The sequence below is a fragment of the Lissotriton helveticus genome, chromosome 1_1, assembly GCF_964261635.1.
Source record: "Lissotriton helveticus chromosome 1_1, aLisHel1.1, whole genome shotgun sequence".
Taxonomy (NCBI): domain Eukaryota; kingdom Metazoa; phylum Chordata; class Amphibia; order Caudata; family Salamandridae; genus Lissotriton; species Lissotriton helveticus.
This window is the reverse complement of record NC_136057.1, coordinates 1,906,714,279-1,906,737,444: the sequence shown is the minus strand read 5'-3', so window position 1 is coordinate 1,906,737,444 and position 23,166 is coordinate 1,906,714,279. Positions and strand designations below refer to the sequence as shown.

Sequence of the window (23,166 nt, the reverse complement as noted above, 5' to 3'; positions counted from 1 at the left end):
AAAAATGCAAACGAATAAGAGTTTCATTGAAATGTATTAATTATTATTTTCCTACAAATAGAGTTTGGTGGTATGCCCATTCAGGGCATATTTATTAATTTTCAAAGATCCCAGAAAGGATTGAACTATTGAATGATAATCAAACTAATGTATTGTGGTTAGCCCATACAGGAAACATTGCAATAAAGCTGGATAAAATGGCATTTATTTTTGTATGCACTTCGTACACAGTTGGAAGAAGGCGAGAAAGCTGAAACGCGTCCTGTGTTTGTTTTCTTTGATGCACAAATAAATCATTGAGTAAATGACCCTGCGAGTGCGGCCCATTCATTCCTTTGTCGGGAAATGAAGTTATTAGCAAGATATAAATATATATATATATATATATTTTTTTTTTATCTATCAGGTAGATATTATATGACCTCCCTTCTGCCTACTGTGATTAAGATTTGAGACAGGCAAAGTATAATGCAGATAATGTATTTGTTCTGCTTACAAAAGTATACTTGTCTCATGAAATGACTTTTTAAATCCTTATATTTTGGTTTAAATATTTCGTTACATTTTGTAGCACTTGCACTTTACAAAATGAAATTGTTATTGCATTTTATACCTCCTATAAGATGGCTCCCATACAAAGTGTTATTGTTGGTTTGGGTTAAGAGTCCATCTTTTGTTTTCATGGCTATGATGACGTTTTGGAGGGTTCAAAATGGTTGATTCACTAAATACTAATCAACATTGAGAAAGCCGCGAGGCGAAACGCGTCTGTCGAAGGGGATACGGGGGAGAGGACCTATGCACCAAATAAAGCATTTTTAGGTTTACAACGAGCTCCGAGTGTGCTTTTCAATACAGCAAAAATTGGAACTGTTTTTTGCTTTGTGGAGGAAATATATATATATATATATATATATATATCCACACAAGCTCCTTCACAAGAAAAGAGTGGAGGCCACACCTGGTGACAGAATGGAAGAATTTAGTCTTACATGTTCGGCGAATGCATTTCGGCTTTGATTTGCCTTCATCAGCGCCACAAGTATCCTGGAGGCTTCCATCCACGGAAAAGTATTGTCCTGCTGCCTTATGTAGCCACGTGACTAAGGCACCACCCTCGATGTTAGAGCCCCACCTGTTGCAAATCATTGGCGTAGTCCTGAACTGCAACTCCCAGAGTGCAGCGCTTTGCCCCCAGGTAGGTAATGGAATGGAATGTTAACCCAGTGGTCGGGCGGGAACGCAGGTTAGTGAGGATGGAATGCAACCCAGCTTGTAGTAAAAACAAAGTGCATCCTTTTGCCCCCATACCGCTTCAGCCCCAAAGTTCAAGTCCAATATTTCACGGGAGCCGCAGTGTCCGTGCATGCAGCCCAAGGCAAGGATAATATCCCTGCAACCGCTTTCATCATCTCCGAACATCGTGGCGGGCCCAGGCCGTACCAATCAATATATATACATACATATACATATATATATATATATATATATATATATATATATATATATATATATATATATATATATATATATATATATATATTACCTACTGGCGGTCGCCAGTAGGTATATATAGTTAGGATTTTTTCTCTATGGGATTTTTGAAAATTCTATGTCTAATAACTTTGGCGTTTGTGGACGGAATTGGCTGAAATTTTCAGGAAAATGGCACATTTTGTTTCTGAGCAGCCCCTGAAAATTGGGGGGGGGTTCGTCCAGGGGGGGTTGAGAAAAAAGGGGGGTCCCAAAACGTGTTTTTAACATTGAGTTTTCCATAGGGCGGTTGGCCTCACTTTTAGCCCGAACGGCTGAATGGATTTGCACGAAACTTGGCAAAATTGTAGGGACTGGTAGCCCGATGTGCCTTTTGTAGGTCTCAATATATGTGCTCCAGTGGATTTTGAGAAATTAACGTTTAAAAAAAGATATATATCTGTAACAGCGGACCGGGCAGCGCTCCAGTTCGCGTACTTTTCGTGCAACGGAGCTTTGTGAAGCGAAGCTGATTGGTTCTCCGGCGTCTGTAAACATTCCAAACAGTCCGTAGCGGCCGCCATCTTGTCTCTCGGTAGGATCGAGAGACAAGAGGAGGCCAAAGCGAAGGGGCAAATGACCATAAGGGGGCATAGTAGATCCTCCCTGACCTCTTAGGTTTGATGTACCATTTTGCCAAGTTTGGTGTAATTCCGTTCAGCCATTCAGGCTGTAGACGTATCTAAATGTCAATAATCGAACGGCTGAATGGATTTGCACGAAACTTGGCAAAATATTAGGGACTGGTAGCCCGATGTGCCTTTGCTAGGTCTCAATATATGTGCTCCAGTGGATTTTGAGAAATTAACGTTCAAAAAAAGATATATATCTGTAACAGCGCTCCGCTTCGCGTACTTTTCGCGTTACGGAGCTTTGCGAAGCTGATTGGTTCTCCGGCGTCTGTCAACATTACAAACAGTCCGTAGCGGCCGCCATCTTGTCTCTCGGTAGGATCGAGAGACAAGAGAAGGCCAAAGCGAAGGGGCAAATGACCATAAGGGGGCATAGTAGATCCTTCCTGACCTCTTAGGTTTGATGTACCATTTTGCCAAGTTTGGTGTAATTCCGTTCAGCCATTCAGGCTGTAGACGTATGTAAATGTCCTATGGAAAATTGCATGGGGAAAACACATTTGAAAGTGTTGAAATTTAGAACCAATTAAAATGTTACTTTGGTTTTGTATTTGTGTGTGATGAAAGTTAATTGGTTATGTATATATCTCAAATGAGAGGAAACCACAGCCATTTTGTGATACTACTGTCTGAGGTACATTTGTGAGGAATTTTTGGTGGTGAATTTCTGGTGTTTGATTTACACAGTACTAACACTTCTCCTACTTTTAAAAAGGTGAGTTGTTAATTTGTAAGGGGAACTATGTTGTACACTTGAAGATAATTTGAAAAATGTTTTCTGTTATTTATTTGCAGTCCTTCTGTTATACTAAATACTTGATAAAGTTAGTTTTATATTATGTATTACTAAAAACGATAAATGAAAGTGATTATTTTTTTCTGCAATTTACAGCAAGCAATTTCAAAATAAAATGGCTCACAATGAAGAGACCGTGGCAATTTCTTTTGCATTGTCCACTACATTGATTGAAATTGAGAGCACCAATAATGAAATATTGTCACAAGGAGGAGATGACTTGTATGATTTCATTAGATTGATTGAAATTGACAGCACCAATAATGAAATATTGTCACAAGGAGGAGATGACTTGAATGATTCCACTACATTGATTGAAATTGAGAGCACCAATAATGAAATATTGTCACGAGGAGATGACTTGAATGATTCCACTACATTGATTGAAATTCACAGCACCAATAATGAAATATTGTCACAAGGAGGAGATGACTTGAATGATTCCACTACATTGATTGAAATTGACAGCACCAATAATGAAATATTGTCACAAGGAGGAGATGACTTGAATGATTTTTTTGATCAATCTGTTGATGGCGAATTTATCGAATGTTTGGAGACCATAGAGTTACAAGAATCATCATTGCAGACTTTTAATGAGGAGATTCCAGATGAGATGATTGAAGAGGAAATTGCTGATGAGGACATGTTACTAGTTCTTTCAAATTTAGAAAATTCTGAAGAATAAATTTATATTTAGAAATCAAAAATTGTTTGAGACATTATTCATTTTTATTTTTAATTTATGAGGTTGTAGCGAAGTGATTGTAGTATAAAATGAGACTTATAGTATAGAGTGCAACATTTTTATGTTACATGGTAAGTTTACTCATATTTACTTCCCTTCTCCCACTATATTATCTCCAATGTGTATTTGACATCTCTTCTTCATCTCAGGCCTCCCTTCTCTCACTGTGTGTCTCTGATGCATCTTATCGCTGCTATTTTGTGTAATTACAGAAGAGAGTACAATAAAATAGTTCGGAACGTGAAAAGGGGGCAAAGTAGAGTACCCCTCACCCCCTAGGCCTTCTCAGGCGGTCCCAAAAGGATCAGTTTCTGCTTTCCTGAGAGATTATGGTATGAGTTCCATATACCACAATAATTTGCATTACAACATGCAAGATATATATCTCCTATTACCAACTTTTGGAGATATTCGCGCTAAGCGCGAATATCTCCAAAAAGTAACACCTGCCCTGAGCAGTTCTTAGCCATGTTATCCAATGGGAGGTGGATAACATGGCTAAGAGCATTAGCTCGGTAATGCATGAATATCGCTGACTTTTTAGCGATATTCATGCATTGCGGCCGTTTTTTATCGCATTTGCGATAAACCTTGATAATAGCAAGGTTTATCTTCGATAATTTCTGACGATGCTTAGCGGTAAAAAATGTGTTGGTAAGCATCGTTAGCGATAAATATCGCTTAACTTTGGTAATATGCACCAACGTCTGTTAACGTTCGATTCGAAGGAAATGAGGAAGTGTTGAAAAACATTGTTTGCGCCATCTTGCCTTTTTTGAAATGCCACACTTTTGTCGTGCACGGCAGCCATTTTAGATGCCTTGACCAGACCCACTCTCTGCACGCTGTCGATTCGTAGCATGGCTCCCCACCCTCGCAAGCATCTTCCCCAGGCACTGGTCACCCCCGCTCTCTGTCTTATGCATGGGCAATAAACCTCCCCCCATCTGCGCTGCTCTTCCCTGAGAATCACACTCTGTGCCCGCCCGACACCTCCCTTTCGCCCTATTCACTACCGCACCCTCTGACACTCCTCTTCCTCTGTGTCCGATTGTCCAGGCTATCAGCTAGCCCTGCAGATGTAGTTTATGGCTCCAGCTGTAAAGAATCACCCCTCTTTAAAGGAGTTATAGTAGATCAAGGCCCACACCCGATGAGATCCGTCACACTACACGTGTTCCTACTATCTGAAAACCATCCTGTATTGTGATTGGGGAGGGGACCGAGCCTGAAGCGGAAGATTCTAGGAATGACTCTTTGTACATCAAAGTTTTTACAATTATGTGTCACATTAAAAATATATAGCACTCCAACAAAGTAGTAGGAATATAAAACTTTAATAACATATAAATATATACAACAAAACAAAAACAGTAAAAACATTTAAACAATGAAGAGACCGTGGCAATTTCTTTTGAATTCCTGATGAGGACATGTTACTAGTTCTTTCAAATTATGAAAATTCAGAAGATGTTGCCTGGGGGTGGGTCGTCAGTAGCAGTCTGTTGTGCGAATAGTTCCAAGGCAGCAGAACGCGCTGAAATCTAGATGGCACGAAAGTGATGTCTAGTAAGTTGCCGCCCAGCAAATAACGGCGTGGGGCGCCGCGGGGGTGAGTGAGTCCAGTAGGCACCACAGCTATTCTTACCGGCATTGCAAAATTACTGCTGGGGACAATGCCTGTGCTGTAGCAGGGTCACAGCAGAAACAAAAAGGATTCTGTTGAAGATGTTGTTGGTTTTCAATTTGAAAACAGTTCTGGTGTCAACTGCTATGGTAATGTAGTGGTTAATGTTTTGTTTTCTCTAGAAAATGTAAAAGAGGGGGAGGCAGTCCAAAGTTCCGTTAAAAGGGCAAAGGAAAGGATCGGTGGTTTGAACTATCACTCAAAAAGGGGAGGGGGTGCAACAATTTTTCCTACCGGGTCACACTGTGCTTTCACCGGAACTGAGGTCTGCAGGATTCTAGTAATTCAAAGTGAGGCTGGCGCCAGCATGGGAGCGCCGACGTCCCGCGGATACAGTTTCGTCACTCCACGGGCGATCATGGCAGTCATTCCCCATCGGGGGTCGGAGACTCCCGCGGCTCCTCTAGAATCTTCAAGGTCGTGGAGGACTACGGTGGTGGAGTCAACCAGTGACCGGGCCATTTCTTCATGCTGGGCCCGCTCTTGCCAGGTCGATCGCCATTTTGAGAGTTCGGCAGCTACCGGCGATCGCGGGGTCACATGAGCGGACGGGCTCCACCCTGCCGGGCGAGACGTTGCAGCATCGCCACAGTGGACGAACCCTTTTCGGGGCGCCTGGAGCGCTGAGGGTGCAGCTGGGAAGCCTTCACCTGAGGAGGCGGGAGAGGCCTGTTCGCACCGTCTCTCCCTCCCAGTGCACCCCACGGCGCCCCGCTTGACATTTGTTATGGCCGGTGGCGATGAGGACGGGGGAGGGGGGTCGGAGGCATGTGCAAGACATCCCCCCCAGTGTTGTCAAAGCCATTTTTGAAGAAAGAAGTGGTGCCTGGCGTGTTGCCGCTGCTATTACGAAGGAGAAAAGAAAAAATGTCCCGTCCGTCTTTGGGCCGCGGCTTCCGGTGGATGTCGGCCGGACGCCCCTGGCTGTGGCCTCATGAACGGGTTCCTTGGTTTATCGGCTGCAGCCGGATCCCGTCGGCCTCGGCCCCCCGACCGTTGGTGGCCGGACCGGAAGAGCATGTGGCGGGACTACCTGAAACTCTCAAGGGCCACCGCGGCCGGACTGGGAGAGAGAGGGGAGGGTCGAGGAGACATTCCCCCCCCTGCAACTCTTCAGCGTTGTAAAGGCAATCCCCTGGCCGGGTCCCGCTGGCCTCGGCCTCTCCTCCGGCTACACCCTACGTTAGGATCTCCTGGCCGAGGCGTGGCAGCAGGACCCGCCTTATATGGGCTGCTCCCGGCTGGGCGTAGCCGCAACCCTGCCCCACCTTGGAAGTTTCCAGAGTGGGGGCGGATGTTCTACTGACTTGCATTTTCCCTAGTCTATCGATTTTTTTGGCGTGGCAGGCGGTGGGACAGCGAGGGGTGATTTGGTTTCTCTTACTGTTTTTCTGGTCTCTCACATCTGGCATATTTCTAACGTTTTCTTGTTTCTAGGACATTAATAGGTTTTATCATTACGTTATGTTATCGTTTCTTTGTTCGTTGTTTAATAAAAGTTCATGTTCATCAGTGGCCTACTGATTTTTGTTTTCCTATTCTTTTCTTTCCAGGTTGTTTCATGCTAAAGTTTCTGTTAACAGGATACAGTGATCACTTCGTTATTATTGCATATGTCCTTTTCACTAGGGGTGCTCTCTGGTCGGGCCAGATGACGTATCTCTAGTAAATGGTCCGGGTGAAACAGGTGCATCAATCAGTGGGGAGTAGATAGGCATGACAGATTACAACGGGGGAGAAAGGTCCGCATTACGTACCCTTTCACTATTTGCAAAGATTTTCCTACGTATATTGGCAAACAGGGAATACCTCCAAAAAGAACCAATTCCCAAACAGTCAATGTTTGGGGAAACAATCAATCAATGAGGAACGAAATAGGCACGACGTGTTAAAGGTTTGCGTTACCTACCCTTCACTATCTGCAAAGGGAGAGAGAATATTCCTATTCTTCCTCGTTTGCAGGCAGAGAAGATTCTTAAGAGAACCAACTTCGAACAATTCAATGCTCGATTCAAACAATCAACAAGGGGTACTGTGAACACAAATGAACGCCGCTTATGTACATACACATTGGTATTATCAACAGGTTGTTCCTAATGTTTCTATTTTAGGGAGGTCAAAAAGAGATCCCATTAGTGGCCTACTGATTTTGCTCGATTCCTTTTGTTTTTTTACACGATTTTTCGCTATCTGCAAAGACTAAACAGAGTATTGCGACTCTGTGCTTGTTTGTAAATAGAGAATGAACCAAAGAGAACAATCAATCAAATGGAGAGAGAAGCAGGCACGACGGATTACAACGGGGGCAAAGGCCTGCGTTAACTACCCTTCACTATCTGCAAAGAGAGAGTACTCCTAATAGAAATGAGGGGTGGGGGGCAGCATTCAAAGCAGATCAGTGTGCATAAACACGAAAATGTTTTTACTTACCACGTACTTGACATTCGACAGCTTATGATATTTGCTATTAAAAAACCATTGAAATTCACTGAAAAAACCATAGGTTATAGACCATATATAGTTAGGAATTAGCATTTACAAAACCTTGAAAATTCACTGAAAAAACCATAGGTTATAGACCATATATAGTTAGGAATTAGCATTTAAAAAACCTTATTTTACTCACACAAAACCATTGAAATTCCATATATAGTTAGTTGCACTAACTATATATCGCGCACCCGCAATCCACTGCTGATCATGTCACATATTACATCATTCATGACATGGTCAGTGACATCACTGATGACATCACTGATGACATCTCAAATGACATCACTGATGACATCACTGATGACGTCTCATTTGACATCATTCTTGTGCTAATACGATAAACCTCTTCAGACTCTAATATAACCTTAGATACACTCAGTGTATACAGACACTCACACACTGCCACTCATCCATGGAGTTACTCACACACCCAGTCAGTCATGCAAAGAAACAATCTCACCTCCATTTCTTCAACTATACAGTTATACACACCTTACTTATTGAAACATATACTAACACATATTTACTCTCTTATACAATCCCTGATACAAGTTCACAATGATCGATACAACCACTCACTCATTCAGTGGCTCTCATGCACAGTTATTTATATATGCCAACTCTCACATGTACTGTGTTTTACATATGTACTTACTATGACATGTAGCATTGAGATATCCATTCACTCATCAATACACTCATGCACACAGTCAACTGCCCATGTAGCTGTTTCCACATGCACTCTTGAACTCATACACCTAGTGAATAAACTGCTCACACATCTATGCACAGAGTCACACACCTTCCAGCCACCCCCACACAAACTCAATCTCCCATAGAAATACTTGGGCAACCAATTAATAACACATATAGCCTCTCGTATAGCTAATGATCAACACATGCAGCAGTTTACATCACAACAGACATAATGATGCACAAATTAAGACAGTTTAGTCACTAACCCATGCATTCAGTGAGACACATTTAATCACTCACTCATACAGTCAGTCACGCACCTACTAAATCCTTCATCCAGACACTTATACATCCACTCATTCTTCAATATGTAAGACATATTTTAACTTTACAGAAACATACAGTCACTTGATTTTGTCATCAGTGATGTCATCAGTGATGTCATTTGAGATGTCATCAGTGATGTCATCAGTGATGTCACTGACCATGTCATGAATGATGTAATATGTGACATGATCAGCAGTGGATTGCGGGTGCGCGATATATAGTTAGTGCAACTAACTATATATGGAATTTCAATGGTTTTGTGTGAGTAAAATAAGGTTTTTTAAATGCTAATTCCTAACTATATATGGTCTATAACCTATGGTTTTTTCAGTGAATATATATATATATATATATATATATATATATATATATATATATATATATATATATATATATATATATATATATATATATATATATATATATATGTATAGGTATATATATATATATTTATATATATATTTATATCTCCTACTGGTTTTTGACTTGCTTATATCTTTGGCCCGGTTGATGAATCTTCACCAAATTTTACCAAAAAAGCACCCCTGTGAATCTTGTTCTGCCTGGAACGTTTCAGGGTGATCTGTGAACGGGGGGGCTTAGAAAAAGGGGGGTCAATAAAATTGCATTCCCCATGTTAATTTCCATTGAACCTTTAGTCGAACCTGCAGCGCAAAGCACTGGACAAAAATTGCACCAAATATGACAGAAGGGTAGATTTGGTTACGCAGGTCACGCTTTCAGGTATTTGGTGTTAACCATTCAGTAGTTGTTGAGAAATTAAGAAAATCCAGTTGGTGATATCTGTGGCTGCAGAGACTTTGAGAATAATGACGAGCTTGTGCAGGGAAATGCAGAGCTCTAATTTCATTGTCAACATTTCAAACACTTGGTAGCCAACTTAGGACTTGGCTTCCCACATAAAAATGTTTAAAAAAAGAAAATGGGTAGTGTAAGAATACCCTGACCCCCTCCCCTTAGTCTTGGAGTTCCTCCGAAACCTTGACACTAACATTATTTGAAAAAAATAAATTACAGTGTAATTCTCGAAATGGCGGCAAAAGCAATAAAAAATAAACAAGAGCAGGGTCCTGCGCTTGTTTACATTATAACCCTGTGTGGTCCAGGGGTAATTTATAATAACATGGGGGAGCCATTTGGACCCCCTAGGGCCCTGGGGGCTGCCACCTACCTAGGGCTACCTGGTAAATTTAGCGGGTGCCGCATGGACTGTCACCATCTCCCAAGGGCTTTCACTTTTTAAAATGGAGGGGGCCTCCCAGCTTGGCCATTCTCGTCACCAAGAACCACCACCTCCTCAGGACAGCCAATTCTAAAGAAAGGAGAGGGGCCTCATGGCCCCCCACCTTGAGCCATTGATGTCCCTGGGGGCGGCCAGCCCACAGGGCCAACTCCTTCTATGTCCCGGGGGGCTCACCCCCAGGACATAGCTGTTCGCTGTGGCTAGGCAGGAGCGTTAACAGCTTCCGCCAAGTCACAGCAAACGCTCCACTTGAGCATTTGTCTGTTTCCCTGCCCGCTGTCAAGCGACCAGGGAAACAGACTAATTGCTTTCACACACAGGGAGCTGTATGTTTAGCAGCTCCCTGTGTGTGAAAGCAATGCCGGCTCCCACAGGAGCCGGGGAGCCGGCAGGGACTGCATTTCCAGTGCAGAGTGGGTGCCCTGGGGAACCCAGAAAACCATGGCCAGGCCCCAGGGCGATGGCGTCCCCAAGGCAAAATTCAGCCCAGGGAAGGTGGCCACGTGGACCCCCCTACACTAAAACGAAGAAGCACTTACTTCTGTAAAGTGCAAATAATCTAAGTATGTTTTCTCTGCATTTCCACTGTGAAAACATATCCTTAATGGAGGTGTTTGCATCCTTGCTTTTCTCGAGCGCAAAATCTTATATAGTGTCCGTTGCGAGGGGGTTCTTTCTTGACATCTGCTGTTGAGACCAGAGATCGTGTTCTAAACTTTTACGAAGTAGAAGTATGTAAACTTTCCTACAAGCCCCCATTTAGCTCTGCCCCATATACATTAGCTTTATGCAACATCTTCCCACTCTTTTCCCAGGATGATAGACAGCTTACTAAATGAACTCCCAGCTCATTTTCCACCCATTTTGGACATGCGTTTCACATGCCTAGGAATATGATTGCACCTCCCCCAAACAAAGAAGCACTTACATTTGCAAAGTACAAATGATTCAGGATTGTTTTCTCTGCAGTTCCACTTTCTAAAGTATCTGGTGAAGATGTTCGAGGAACAATCACATTGACAAAGTTACAGACACACAAGGTCAATAGAGACATTTTCTCTGAGTCCTTTACTCAATTGTAGTGTAAGAGATGCACTATCCATTTAGCACTTACTAATTAGCCAGTAGAAAGTATTCCATTTGGGTAGAGGTGTTGGAAGAAATGCTGGCCTATTCTGGGATTAAACTTGAAATATGTAAACTTGGCTACAATCAGCGCCCGTGTGGCCCCACCCTGTATACATTAGCGGAATGCAACGTCTCCCCACCCTTTACCCAAGATGATGCACAGCTTACTAAAAGGCCCCCAGGATGCGTTTCCCAATGATTTTTTAGACAGGGTCTTGATGCCTAATAATATGAGTGCAACAAGGGGTGGTGATGGACAGAGTCTCTGAAAAACGGTGTTGGATCTAGCCCTGATCTCTTGACTGGGTGAGAGTATTCTGCTTAATTCAGAGACTCTGTCCCTCACCACCCCTTGTTGTAAATAATAATATGAGTGCATCATCCCAAACAAAGAAGTACTTACTTCTGCAAAGTACAAATCATCCAAGTGTGTTTTCTCTGCAATTCCACAATTGTAAAGATATCTGGTGAAGACTCTCAAGAAATAATCACATTGGCAAAGTTAAAGACACACAAGGTCACAGGAAACATTTTGGTGGCATCCTTTATGCAGTTGTAATGTAGGAGACACGCAATACATTTACCCAACGAGGTAGCACTTACTAATTAGCTAGTAGAAAGTTCTCCAGTTGGGTAAAGGTATTGCCCAAAACGATGGTTTCTTCTTGGATAAATACGTAGAGCAGGATTCATTCTGGCAAAATTCTCATTTCACAGAAATGAAACAATTACAGTGAGGAAATAAAATTTTAAACAGTTGAAATTCACTGAAAAATACAAAGGTTACAGGGTTGTTATAGTGAGGAAATAGAATTAAAAAAACCTTATAAATTCATTGACAAAACCAAAGGTTACAAGAACGTTATCATTAGGAAATGGAATTTAAAAAACCTTAAAAATTCCCTGAAAAAAACAAAGCTTACAGGTACGTTATAGGTAAGAAATAGAAAATATAAAAAACCTTAGAAATTCACTGAAAAAACAAAGTTTACAGGGACATTATAGTAAGGCAATAAAATTTATTTTAAACTTAGGAATTCAAAGAAAAATACAAAGACTACAGGGACAATATAGTTAGGCTCACACTTTACATGTACAAAACCAGAGAAATTCAGCAGTTATAGTTACCCGAGCTAACTATACCTTATGCCCCCGCAATGCACTGCTTATGATCTCACATATTACATCACTCATGACATGGTCGGTAACAACACTGATGTCATCAGTGATCTTTTATGTTTATCCAATTCTTTCTACCGTTGAACTTTATCCGTTCACCTGTACATTATGAGCATTCTGCCTTCTTCTCTGTGCCCTGAAGATGAGACCATTCAATTCTAGATCAAAAGCATTTCCTGCAAGCAGTACAGGTTCCAGTTTATCCATTCTTCCCTACACCAGCCTCCATCTTATCCATTCTTCTTCATTCCCTAAGGCCTTTCCATCCTGGTCTATATCTCCACAGTTACCTATTATTTTCATTCCAATTAGTAGAATGGTACATCCATAAACCCATTTTGTTCCAGTGACTCTCTTCTGTCCTGCTTTTATTCATTTATATGACTGTGAGACCTTATTATCTACTAACATCCATATAAGTTCAAAGAGCCGGCATTGGATCTAGGTTCCACTTTTACTTACTAAACAACATATTACACCCTCTAAAGGATGCTATCGCCTCAGAGTGACACAATAAAATTTGCATGTCATGAAATGTGATTAGGTCTCAATTGTGAAAATAACATGCATAATATGCAGCATTTCCCTAATTGCCCAAGTATGTTTGATTCTTCAAATGTGTGAAGACAGATGTAGCTTATCCCAGAGGCTTAATGGAAGCAACCTTTACAAGTTCAAGCCTGACACCTGGCATAACATCACTGAAATCCTTGACATACTACAGTCTTTTCTGGTACTCAGGAACATGGACATAAAAGGTGAAAAGGATCAAACATGTATTCTATTAATAATGAAATTCTGATATTTTGGAACAATCATATGTTTTTTCAAGAACATGATATGATTTTATAGCGGGGAATAGAGCTTATTTATTCAAACTGAAAATGTATATTTCATAGTGCACTGGCTGTATTTTCAGAAATTGCTAAGCTGATATTTCACACAAAATCACTATTATTTTGAAATATATTACAAAAGTATATTTCAGCAACTGTTCAGGTAGTTGCTGATTATGTTTCCCTGATCCAAGAGGGCACTTACTGTTGCTCATTACTTCATGATTGGATAGGGGTATTTCATCACCTGCATTCATAAAGGTAGTTTGAAACCATCACTACTGATGTATGATCACTGGGTATGTTTTATTTCTAACCAATCACTTGTCTGGTCCTGTGATCTCCTTGTAATTCAGCACTAGCATAGCTTTATGAGCCTGGAAGATGTGTGTTGCTCTGTTAACTGCAGTCTATGATTGTGGTTTCAATAATGTTTGATTTGTTCACCCTGTCTCTAGAGTTAAAGTCATAGGATATAACTAAACATCTAAGTAGATGAGAATGGATGAAAAGCTGAATTAATAAATGACTTTACATTCCCAGATGTTCTCAACTGTCTGTAATACAAATATCGCTTTGTCCAATTTATAGGGGGATTTATGCTGGAATATCCATGGCTGTACAGCCATTGTTTCCAAATTTTCTTGATAGGCTTGTCTCCCAACACCCATAAAGTATTTATATCTTGCCTGGTGCACCACCAAAGTACTGGAATGTTTCATTATTGTCTCATCAGAACCCCTGGAATTTGCAACTACTTATGCCACAATTCTGTTCCAAAAAGGCACCATTGGGCCACCTTTTTCCAAAACTGCCTCAGATTGAGAATCCCAACCCTTGGATTCCCCTAAATAAGATCAGATTATTTACTTTATACCACTTTCAAGGATCACCAGTCAACACTGAGAGAGAGAACGAGAGAGAGAGTGATTTTGAGAGAGTGAGAGTAAGAGAAAGAGAGTCGGAAAGAGAGATGGACTGAGAAAGAAAGAGAGGTGTCACAGATCCCAGTATGAAAATAGCGTCTATGATCTCAACTGAGAAAGGATAAAAGGCTTGATCCTGCATTGAGGTTAGTAAAAGAGCTCCTGTTGGCCACCTGGGGCAGCAGCAGTATTAAGTCAACTATGAAAAACTACTGTACAGATGCTACCTGACTTCAGAGCAAGTTAGTCTAAGGCACACTTAGTGAGCCTAGTAGATTCTGATATGCAAGCTCCCAATGGCTTTCAAGGGTCAAGATGCCAGGCTTGGATAATGGTGGCACGATGTGAAGACACATGTACCACTCTAGAGACTATTACCAGGTGTCAACCTGATCACTTCCTAGAGGCCCTGTTGCGTATCTCTGAGAAAACTATCACTAAGTCTACAGTTTCAGATCAGTATAGAAAGGTAGAATCAGGAACCAGAAATAGACAGATTTAGCGGTATGCAGATAGATGCTAATCTCCCATTGCAGAAAAAGAAATACTACCAATGCAACTTCAGTGGACCATCCACTGAGATGATGTGCAAGCACTGACGAAACCAATATGAGAAAAATGTGGTAAGTCAATCAGACAGAAAGACAAAAGCAAACAAAGTAAAAAGGCACAGAAGTCCAAGTTGGGTAGAAAGTGGAAAACTCCTGTACTTGTTCTTCGTCACTCGCGTCTTTGTGGGTTTTACTACCCGGTCCCACGTGGTTAGGATAGCATTCCGAGCTCCATCCCATTTCCCGGGCCCAGTCAAGCGGTATTGTGGTGATGTGCAAGCGCCGAAGAACACTTGCAGTGCCAGCACAGGATCAGTCAGAAGGAGTTGGAAGATGTTGGGCTTGACGCCAATCTCTGAAGCAATTTCGTCACGGTACTCGATGAGCTCTATCTGCAAGGCGTTTCCCTGGGGGGTCCCATACCTTAATCAAAGAACATGGTATGCATTAATTGGTCATAAACAAAATTATGGAAATTGAGGAAAGTTACAATATTTGTTACATCCTCCCAATTTGATGACACAACAGAAAGATATCAGGTATGCGGAGTGAAGGGATAGAGTGCTGAAACCCCTAACATTGAAAAACTGGAAAAAATACTGATTTATAGCAAGGTATTATTCCAAAAAGAACAGTAAGTCTCACCCTCTACTAATAGCATACATCATTAACTCACTCTTTCAATCTCTAACAGTAACTGAGAAAAAAGACTCACACACAGTTTGAACTCTCAACAAAAACTTTTGCTAAGGGCTCCCAAGAGTGCTACAGCTTAGCGGTGACAAAGTCATGATGAGGAGGAACCCGACTGCGAAGAATGCCACTAGTTGTGGACATGACACAAAGACACTTGAAGAAAATAGAAATGTGACTTAAAAATAGAGGACGGACAGGTGACTAGACAGAAAGATGCTTCATGCTAAGAGCGGCCAGCAATATTTATCGCTGGCCGCTCTTAGCGTTAAAATGTTTAACGCCGGCTATCGCAGATAATTATGCCATGCTAGTGCTGTATTAACAATGCTTAGCGCAATGTCGATAATTATCCTAGCAATAGCGATGTTTTCCATGGAACATCGCTGGTTTCCCAGCGATGTTCCTTGGAAAACGGCGATAAGCTTGATGATAGGGGCCTGTGGTCCTAGCCACACAATCCACCCCCATGTTAAGTATGCTTTAGTCAGGAATTTAACAGACGTTAAATTCCTGCTTTAAGGCATACTTAATGCGATTTCAAATATCCCCACCCTTCCTTGATAATATCGCAAAGCTGCCTCCGCGATATGTTCCCTGGTTGGTTTCACAGCCACGCCTACTTTGCATCTCATTAGCAATGCAAAGTAAGGCGTGCTGGAAACGGGGGCTAAGTCAGCAAAACACAGGCTAGTGTGTCCTTGCTGATTAGGCGACAAAGTTATCGCCGCTTTATGCCCGAAAACGGACGCTAAGGTGGCGATAAGTTCATCGCCTGGCCTTGATAATATGCCCCTTAGTTCGTAAACTCCCCTATTGTAATTCTCAAGTTTGCCCAATTCGGAGGGAAGAGCCCGGCATTTGGTTTTCAATCTCAGAGGTTACTTCACAGATAAGCGGCATTAATACCACACGTTGTGTAACTAACTGGTTGTATGTGATTCAGGAGAAAGCCATACTCCACGGAAATGGATTCTCCAGCAGCACACCCGGGAAGTCAAATCCATCCTGATGAATTTCCCTTTTTCCTGGATCACATGTACACCTTGTTTTAATTTTTAAGGAAGAAATCACGTCCATGCACCGTTTGTCTTATTTGTGGGACTCACATCCATCTTCACTTTTATCTTCTCCTCTCCACATCTTTCTTCTTAGACCTATATTGGCTGCTGGTCCTTCTCTCTTAGCTATGTATTTCCTTTATTCCCATTCTCTTGTCTGGTTTACAATATATTCCTCTCCTTACACCAGACTGCAACTACCCCTGCATACGCCTTTGTAACTACATGTCAATCCTATCACTCCCACCCGAAACAGACCCAATACCTCTACTTCTGTCAATAAATTGGCAGATTACGGCTGAAGCATATCAATATTAGGTTTGTAATTCAACAGGCATTATGACGCTGAAGGGAAATAGCATATTGTTGGAGAATCAAGTCTTTTATTTGGAATTTACCGCAGAAATCGTTGCTAAGTGGGTAAAGGTGTGTGGACGTGAAGGCTGGAACATATGTCACGGAAAGAGCCCTGATTAAGCTTGTAAGTTGAGGTGGAAAGTATCATTTGACACAGGGTTCAGTCCTTAACTGTTTTGGGTGATCTAGTACTATCACTTTAATAATCTATAGATATACATATTTAGTGGTGTCCCTATTGCAGGATCGAGGTCGTTGTTGACCTCAAGAATCGATGAGGTAATGTGTCCCTAAGGATAAGATTCAAACAACATTCCAAAAATACAGTGAATACGAAGAAAGGATTGACTCAAAAAGGGAGTTCAAGATCAGTACATTTAGGAAAACCCATGGAAGATATATTAAACCTATTAAGGCACAATACGGAGGGCAAATATAGTTCAGCTCAATAAATCAATCATAGGACACTGGAAAGCAACTGTCAAACTGAATGCAATAACGAGCAAAATAAGGACAACAGCCTTAAATCTACATTTCCAGCAAAACGACACAGATACGGGCAGCATGCCTAGTAGAGACCAACATTATATGGCTCACTCCCATACACAGGGGTCATTTATAATTAATTTTACTATAGAAAGTGGTGAAAAACAGCACAGTCACCAATAGATGAGCAAATGTATTCTTTCATTAGAAAAACACAATTCAGAAATATAAAACTTCATATAAACTTACTGGGTTGACATTAGCCCACTGCATGAATATTAATTCGCCCCTTCTGGCCTAAGGTCCTCGGAGGTTGCAAAGCTGATACGAGATAGCAGCAGCCATCTTTTCCAAAATGAAGTTGAGGCGTAGTTGAGCATAGGGTAGGAAAATGTATTTCCAAATATTTCAGTGTTTTAGTTTCCATTGTAATCCTCATGCTAGTATGCACTAATATTTATAACCAAAAAACATACTTCCCGCACTTTCTTTACAGAAGGTTGACCGATAGGGAAGATTGCCCCCCAAAAGTGGTGGCATCCCACACAAAGGATGCACGTATGAGTGAAAGTCCTGAAAGCAAGAACAACTCTTGAAGTGAAACTTCATTTTGTCTGATCCCGCCTTAAGCAAGGTTTTCAGCTTCAGGCCAGCCAACCCTGAGCTAAAGTTGCAAGACATAATTTACCAAGATTGAAGCTTGAGGAACTAAATAAAGGGAATGCTTGGACCACAACTATAAATGAAATTGCTAAACCAGGACTGGAACTTAAAGAAACTCCCCGGATCAAAGCAACTGAATACCATGGAAGTATAATGGTCAGAGCCACCAACCTTGAAACTGGGGAGCCAGGTTCGAGTCCAGGCCTCGGGTCAATATTCTATCATTACGGGCAAATTACTTAATTTTTCCTTGCCTAAATCTGTGTAAGGTAATCTGGTTCTTAAGCAAAGCGCTGTAATGCCCTTACAGCCAGGGCTCTAAGTGGGGGGGGGGGGGTCTGTAGGGGTCTGAGCCCCCAAGTTTTTTGGGGGGCCTCGAAAGGGGGCCCTAGGGGGCTCTATTTTCGGGCCTCAATGGTCAAAGGTAGGGTGACCAGACGTCCCGGTTTTTGCTTGGTGTTACTAGTGTGGGTAACATGTCTTGATAGTGAAATACTGCCAATTTCGTTTTTCACTATTAAAAGGCTATCTTGCCCATAGGATAACATGAGGAATGATGTATAATATGTTTACCTGCATATCTTCCCATAACGGCAAGATAGACATATGGAATCTGGTATCCCTGAACTCAGAATTTAATAACACATCCTTTAGTGAAGATGGTTTTTAAATTCTAAGTTTGGAAACAGCACTTTTAGTAAGTGGCTATTTTCCTGTTTAACCTTTCTGTGGTTCTCTGCCTGGTTGTGTATTGACTGTCTGGTTTGTGAGTGACAGGGGCTGGGGGCGGCTCCAGGAGGCTGGCTGAGTCAGCACATGGCTGAATAGACCCATCTGCTGGTAGAGTGGTGGGAGGAGTAGCACCTGGGTCTCAACAGGGATGTGTGTTTGTCTGCCACAATGCTGGCTCCACCTCCTGCGGTGTGTCTGATGCCCCTGGCCCACACTCACAAAGGAAGAAGAGGTGCACTGGCAGAGTGTACCCAGAACTGGTTTAGATTGGGTCCAGGACCCCTCACGCAAGAAGAACAAAGACTTTTGGGGTATAAAAGTAGGACTGGAGCCCCAGTAAAAATAGATTAGGAAACTTCGTGAACAAGATTTTCATGGACTCATTGTATGCCACATACAGCATGTCACAATAAAACAGAGAGAGCTAAATCTGGCCACCAGCGAGCTATGTGTACAGCTTCAGAGATAGGAAAATGCTTGATACTAGATGGGTAGCATCCAGTTACAGATCTGTGAAAGGTGTTTGGAACTGCTTCCCTGCCTTGTGCAAACATTTTGAGAATACTTCTAAAGACCCATCCAGACCCATAAGAGACCGGAGTAAGTATGAAGGTCTCTTGAAGAAGCTTACATCCTATTCTTTTATCAGAGATTTGGGGGTAATGTGTGATGCACTTCAAGAGCTCAAAGACTTATCACTCTCCTTACAGAGGAGGGACATTACAATTGTTAATGCCCACAGACTTTTGGTTAGTCAAGTACATATATTTAGAGCAATGAAGGACTCACCAGGGGAATTTGTTTCTGCGGCTCAGAGAGCAGTTGACAAGGGCAAATTCAAGAATGTTCCTCTTTTCCATGGTAGAAGTAACTCTGTTGCCCTTAATCCAAATCAGTTTTACCAAAGTCTGTCTGTAAATATCAATACACGATGTGCCCCGGATTCTGAGAAAGAACTCATAGCCAGCTTCAGTGTGCTAGATGCAGGCAACTTGCCTTCTGGTGATGAATGCATTCTTTAAGGTGAAACAGAGATCCAGAAACTGGGTTCAGAGTTCCAGCTTCCAGCAAGAGATATTATCTAAGCTTTCAGACTTTTCAAAGATTTTGGTGGAAAGAAAACCCCTGAAGCATTAAAAAATTTTGTAGTTTGCATGGAAACCCTGCCAGCAAGTAATGCAGATTGCAAGAGAGGTTTCAGCGCAATGAACTTAATTGCTAGTCCAACAAGGGCCTCTCTTCTTGTAGAGACAAGTTCTTCATGCTTATGGGTAAAATTCAATGGTCCTCCATTTGAAACATTTGACAGAAAGCTGTATGTAAAGAGTTGGCTGGCAAAAGGTAGAAGGTCTGCTGAAGAAAATTGTTGCGAGAAACCCCAGCAAAATAGACACAGTGAATATCTTCAAGGGTTTTAGGAAATCCTGCAATAGATTTCTGAGTAATGTAAATAATTTTGACATATTTTTTTAAAGTGGTATTTTATGGCTTATACTTAACAAATATACTTTTTTGCCTATTTTATTATCATTTGCTGGATGCGACTTCATGATTTTCTTAAGCACACAATGCTAGTTATCTTGATTTAGACCACGCCCCTACTCAGATAGGCCACACCCCTTTAAGAATGTTGCCACGCCCCTTTTACAGCACAATGTAAGGAACTCAGGCATGAAATAGCATAGATGTCCTGTGTACTATTGCAATTGGTAAACAAACTGAGTTTGTACGTTTTTGTACTGTGGGTAAAGCTCGAGCCCTCCAGGCAATAATCACATGCTCCACAGCTACCACATTTGTGGTGTCCCGTTAGTGGTGGCAGATTTAGTAAATTAATTGATGAATTAAAAACGGATGTTTACCCTTAAGAAACCTCTATGGTATATTGTGGATTTGCATTGATAGAGCTCAAATGATTGGAGCTCTGGTCTGATTAACTATATGAAGAGAAGAAATGTGAAGTGATTTAATTAGAATTTGAAGAAATCAGGTTGTGAACCCGACAGAACCATTGTTGATATTACATTGTATTGCTCAGGTTCTGAGGGATACTGGGTCACCCCATGGTGATTTACACCTTTTAGAGAACCACCAGTTTTTTCCCACTAAAGCCCTGCTTACAGCCAAGGTCGTGTTATATCAAACTGTCCAAAAAGACAACTCTGGGGAACATACTGAACGAGTCGCAGCACATCAAGCTATAACTATGGGTACGAGTACTGCATATGCTTACAAAGGGCTTTAAGTGGGATGAAAAAACTGGGGGGTTTCTCAAAGGGGTGGGACCGATGTAATTAAAGGTGTGGCTTAAAAACAGGTATGATAAAAGTCTGTGCTTAGCTTAGTGTGCCACCAACTGGTATTTTACTGCTTCTGTAATCGCATCCAGTTATATGGTACAACAAGTAACAAGCCAGGACTGTTGGCCTTGTCAATGGTTGTTAGTTGCCTAAGATAACTAAGCAACAACTGTGGCTTCGTTGTATATAATATTGAAAATGCTTCAGTTCTGAAATGGTGAGACTGTGATAGAACTGTGAGGAGTCTCTTTAAGGTTACATCAAGGGCATTGAAGGGTGGTAATGCTGCAGATTTAAGATTTGTTTTTCACCCTGAGGGTGAGGGCAAAAAAGGAGAGCCCGATGGGGACCCGTCTCAGCACCTGCTTTTTAGAACTGCTGGTGCTGAACACCGGCTGGACCCGCCCACTTAAAGTCCTGTGGAGAAATAGGAAGAAAGTAGGTTGAAAAATAACCATGAGTGTTGTGTAAATTTACAGCACTGTGTCAGGTCACACTTTAAGAATGCTAACAAGGGAGCGAGAAATCATTTCCAATAATGAACAACACGTGGTGCCCATTGACTCTCAGAGATGACAGCATCCCAAACCCGCAAATGACCAGAAGTCAGTGGGACCATAAAGAAGAACTCAACTGCACCATATAAGTGTTTGGTGCAAGTGCATGTGCAGCACAAGTGTTCACACCAAGACTGCATGTGCGCAGTGGATGTGAGTTGCATCAGTGCTAGCGCCGGAGCTGCACATGCTGTGCAGGTGCCTTACTGGCGTGAATGTTCAGAACAGTCTTGCAGTTGGCTGCAAAATGCAGAAGTGAAAGTGCTCTGATTGGAGCACACGTTTACAAAATGGACATGCATAGTGAAACCACCACAAGAGGCGTGAACTGAAACATTCCTCTTACAGCAATTGGAGGGCAGAGAAGGAAAAAAAATGGCAATGAGGTAGTTAATAGACATGCTGCACATTTGGAGGTATTAACGGAATGCAATGTCCGATTTTAAGTGGCCAGCGAGTGCTATGCCTGCCATGGCAGTATTACTGTGACAGGCAAGGTAAGGTGGCAGGCAAGGTAGTAGCACCATCCAAGACAAAGCGTACACCACAAGTGAGACTGGCATTTCTGCCTTTGACATTGCTACTGGTAATCTATAAACATGAGCTCTATGAATGGTGGGCAGGACAGCCAATGTGGGCACTGCTTCATGTGCAACATTTCAAAAAGAGGCAGAGGATGAGCTTGAGTTACAAAAACTCCTTAATGGTCAGTCAGTCAGTCAGTCAGTCAGGGGACTGCCAATGTTCTTTGCCAGGCACAAGGGCTTGCACTTAGCAGTCAGAACTCCTGAGGAGCAATGCACATCAGGAGGTCAGGACTAGACATCACCAACCATGAGGTGACTGTGTGGGGTTATTATATTGGTAGATATCAAGGCCAAAGCAGTGGAACAGCAAAAAGAAGTTTTGGTAGCTTGGGAAGCTTCAAACAAAGGAAAGAGAGGTTTCTTAACACCACGAGTAAGGCCACATCTAGACCATAGTCTACATTACTTCAGAACCAAAAGAACAGAGTGGAGTCTAGAAACAGCTGTATAGAATGGTTCATGGGAAACAAAGAGGGCCTCGTTCAAAAGGTAACTAACACTTTTGCTTAATTTATACTAAGGAGTATGTTGTGACTGTTGACTATTCACAAAATATGAGTCTAAATTTTCTTCAAAACTGTAAACTACATATCTTCACCAAACTGAAGGGCCTTGGGGTTTTCCACAAACTGCAGGGAATATTGACAAAGGAGACCTACACTTTTAAGTAATTTTTTACATGTAATTTATTCTTACGCAGTTTAGTGATCTTAAACTCAGATTTTGTGACTAGCCAAAAGCATTAAAATTACTCTAAAGTGTAAACTACTCAAAAGTGCAAGTCACCTTTGCAATGAGACCCCCAAATTCTTACTAGGAGAGTGAATGCATTAGACTGAGCGAGAATGTGGGAAAGGCGTCTAACATTCCATGCATTTGAAATAAAGGCATCTTGTAATTACATGACAACAGAAGTTGAGGATTTTGTATATTG

The 23,166-nt window shown here is 41.8% G+C and overlaps 1 protein-coding gene across 3 annotated transcripts in view; it reads right to left on the bottom strand.

The window, feature by feature from the left end:
- Positions 1 to 12,303: 12,303 nt before the first annotated feature.
- Positions 12,304 to 23,166, bottom strand: part of LOC144754735 (flavin-containing monooxygenase 1-like) — a 633,385-nt gene continuing 622,522 nt past the window's right edge. For all 3 annotated transcript variants that reach the window (XM_078642912.1, XM_078642930.1, XM_078642921.1), the window contains exon 9: positions 12,304 to 15,219. In XM_078642912.1, the coding sequence (XP_078499038.1) occupies positions 14,874 to 15,219 (346 nt within the window). In that variant the 3' untranslated portion in view covers positions 12,304 to 14,873. The remainder of the gene's footprint in view (positions 15,220 to 23,166) is intronic.